Below are 2,570 nucleotides of genomic sequence, written 5' to 3'. Positions count from 1 at the left end.
ACTTTTTCAAGAAAACGCCGGTATTGCAAGTTTAGTATTTTTGCTAGTTGGTTGGCCACATTTGATGATGTGACGCGGAAGTCTCCCATTTTTTTGATTTTTTTGAATTTTTTACGTTGTTTTCAAAAACCGGCGGATTTCGTCACGGCGGTCATCCGTGGCTAGGGTTAGAGTCATGTTTTTAGCATTCAAAAAATGAAACTTATATTGTTTCATACATGAGCATGCACAAAAACCCATAATTTTATCTTTCATCCATGAGCATGCATAAAAAATTTCAATTCCCATCAATTACCAAACTGAATATTCATTGTTAAGGGTGGGCATAGAGTACAAAACCAACAATCTCTTCCTAGCCCAGTGGTAGAAACCAAGTTAACTAAGCGCACGGTTGTGGGTTTGAGCCCCCGCGCGCGCATATTTTTGGTAGCTTCGGTACAATAGCAAAATGGGTCGAGTGGCCCACTTGCCAGTGAGGTCTGTGCTTGATACTGACTAGTTTTATATATTCAAAAGGGTTGGCATAGAATGGAAGACTAATAGTCTCATCCTAGCCCAGTGGTAGAAACATAGTGAAATAAGTGCATGGTCGTGGGTTCAAGTCCCCGCTGGCGCATATTTTTTTGCTCACAATGAAATGGGTTTAGTTGAAGCAAAATTCAGATAAAATAGCATATTCAGTTCAAAAAACTACTAAATGATCACAAAAACTACTAAACAACATTCTATATGATCTGACCAAAACTTGAACTAAATGATCACCAAAGCTTGAAGGATTTTGCATCACATCACAACCATAAGTGTTTTTTCATTTCTGCACCAGGATCATAACAATCACAACAAGTGTTCTGCACCAGCATCATAACAATCACATAACTACATAAAAAAAGCAAACTTGTTCATCATTACAAAAGCAAACTTGTTCAACATAACAAAAGCAAACTTGTTCAACATAACAAAAGCAAACTTGTTCAACCACATAACTACAAACTGAGACACATAATACCAAAAACAACTCAATATCCCCAGTAGTAGGGGTCATCCCAATGATCCTCCGCCTCTTGCCATTGCTTCAAACCTTCTTTGATGGTTTCGATTTTCTTCCATGCCTCGTAGGTGACGTACGCATCTTTTGCTGCGTACTCGATGAGGTTGTTTGGTGGTGGGCTGATCCCCCATAGTTTGTGGTCCAATTTCTTGTTGATCTTCTGCTTCATGTCCTTGTAGGATGGGTGGATGTGGCTGGCTGCAAACTCAGCCAAAGACTGCCAATTCTTTCCTTTGTTTGGAACTATCCATTTGCGCTGCAAGTCGACAAACTTGTCGGAGTTGATCTCCAAACCAGACAACTTCAGCTTCTCCTTGTCACCTCCAATGGAGAAGCCAACAAAGGTGTACAGCTTCTTCTCCTCCAGGAGCGGGCGGAGTTCCTTGGGCCTGCAACAAATTAATCTGGTGCATCAAATTCATCTACTTCAAAAACTACACTTGTACAGCCAGTTCAGAAACTTCAGAACTTCAGAACTAGTATTGCATGTACTTCAGAACTTTAGAACTATTGCATCTACTTCAGAAACTTCAGAAACTACTAATTAGACAAAAACTTCAGAACTTCAGAACTAGTATTGCATCTACTTCAGAACTTCAGAACTATTGCATCTACTCAGAAACTTCAGAAACAACTAATTAGACAGAAACTTCAGAACTTCAGAAACTTCAGAACTGGATGCTTTTACCATTTGGTTACAGCGGTGATGTGGTATACCAGGACGAGATCCTCCATGCATAACTGCAGAACTACAGCCATTTGTGGAGGTTCGTCTTCCCTGGTATACTCTACATCAACGCCGATCGACCGAGAAAGCATGCCGCCGAGCCTCCTCCTGATCTCACGGATCCTCTTGTCGGCTTCGTCAGGATTGCTGGTGCATACGACATCCAGCTTCTCCTTCAGGTGGATATCAACCTTAAGCGCCACGGTGTAGTCCTGCTTCTGCCCGGGGACCGGAACGTCATCATCGACCACCAGCGGCTCCTTGCCAGACGCCTCACCACGGTGATGCTTGGCAGACGGAGGGGAGTTTCTCCATGATGCCTCCGCCATTCTCTTGGCAGACGGAGGGGAGTTGCTCCACGATTCCTCCGCCATTGCCCTCCTGGCCAGCGATGGTGGAGGCAGAGGGGAGTTGCTTGATGGTGGAGGCAGAGGGAGATAGAGGGAGGAAGATGGAGCGGCAATGGAATGAGGAGGGAGGCAGAGGGAGGAAGATGGAGCGGCAATGGAATAGGAGGGGAGTTACCTGGACTGGAAGAAAACCCCCTCTGCGTCATGGGGAGTTGCCAGTGGAGGGGAGACGTGGGGAGTTGCCTCGAAAACTCAAACGTCCTGCCCTTTGGCCCTCGAAAACTCTGGAGAGGAGACGTGGGCCCTTTGGTTTCTCCTGTTTCTGAAACAAAACAAAAAAATAACAGCCATATTTTGCTCTAAAATTAATGATCATTGCAACCATATTAAGAGATCAATCTTCAAGCATTAAAACAGCACTAAAGCAGTCACTGCAGCCATCCAA

At 44.1% G+C, this 2,570-nt stretch overlaps 1 protein-coding gene across 1 annotated transcript; it reads right to left on the bottom strand.

Moving 5' to 3' along the window:
* Nucleotides 1-1,016: 1,016 nt before the first annotated feature.
* LOC147989943 (uncharacterized) lies at nucleotides 1,017-2,149 on the bottom strand. Its single transcript, XM_087536632.1, has 2 exons — nucleotides 1,737-2,149; nucleotides 1,017-1,437 (listed from the first exon to the last, which is right to left on the bottom strand). The coding sequence occupies exons 1-2, from the start codon at nucleotides 2,147-2,149 to the stop codon at nucleotides 1,017-1,019; spliced, it is 834 nt and encodes a 277-aa protein (XP_087392758.1).
* Between the last annotated feature and the right edge of the window lie 421 nt (nucleotides 2,150-2,570).

The sequence above is a fragment of the Triticum urartu genome, chromosome 1A (genome assembly GCF_056163025.1).
Source record: "Triticum urartu cultivar PI428250 chromosome 1A, HENAU_Tu73, whole genome shotgun sequence".
In the NCBI taxonomy this organism is placed as follows: Eukaryota; Viridiplantae; Streptophyta; class Magnoliopsida; order Poales; family Poaceae; genus Triticum; species Triticum urartu.
Note: the sequence above shows the minus strand (reverse complement) of the source record. Positions and strands in the feature narration are given on the sequence as shown.

Excerpts from the sequence above, each read along its gene's own strand:
- LOC147989943 (XM_087536632.1), bottom strand. The coding sequence starts at position 2,149 with ATGGCGGAGGAATCGTGGAGCAACTCCCCTCCGTCTGCCAAGAGAATG. Across the intron at positions 1,438-1,736 it reads ATCACCGCTGTAACCAAATG|GCCCAAGGAACTCCGCCCGC; the intron begins GTAAAAGCATCC and ends AATTTGTTGCAG.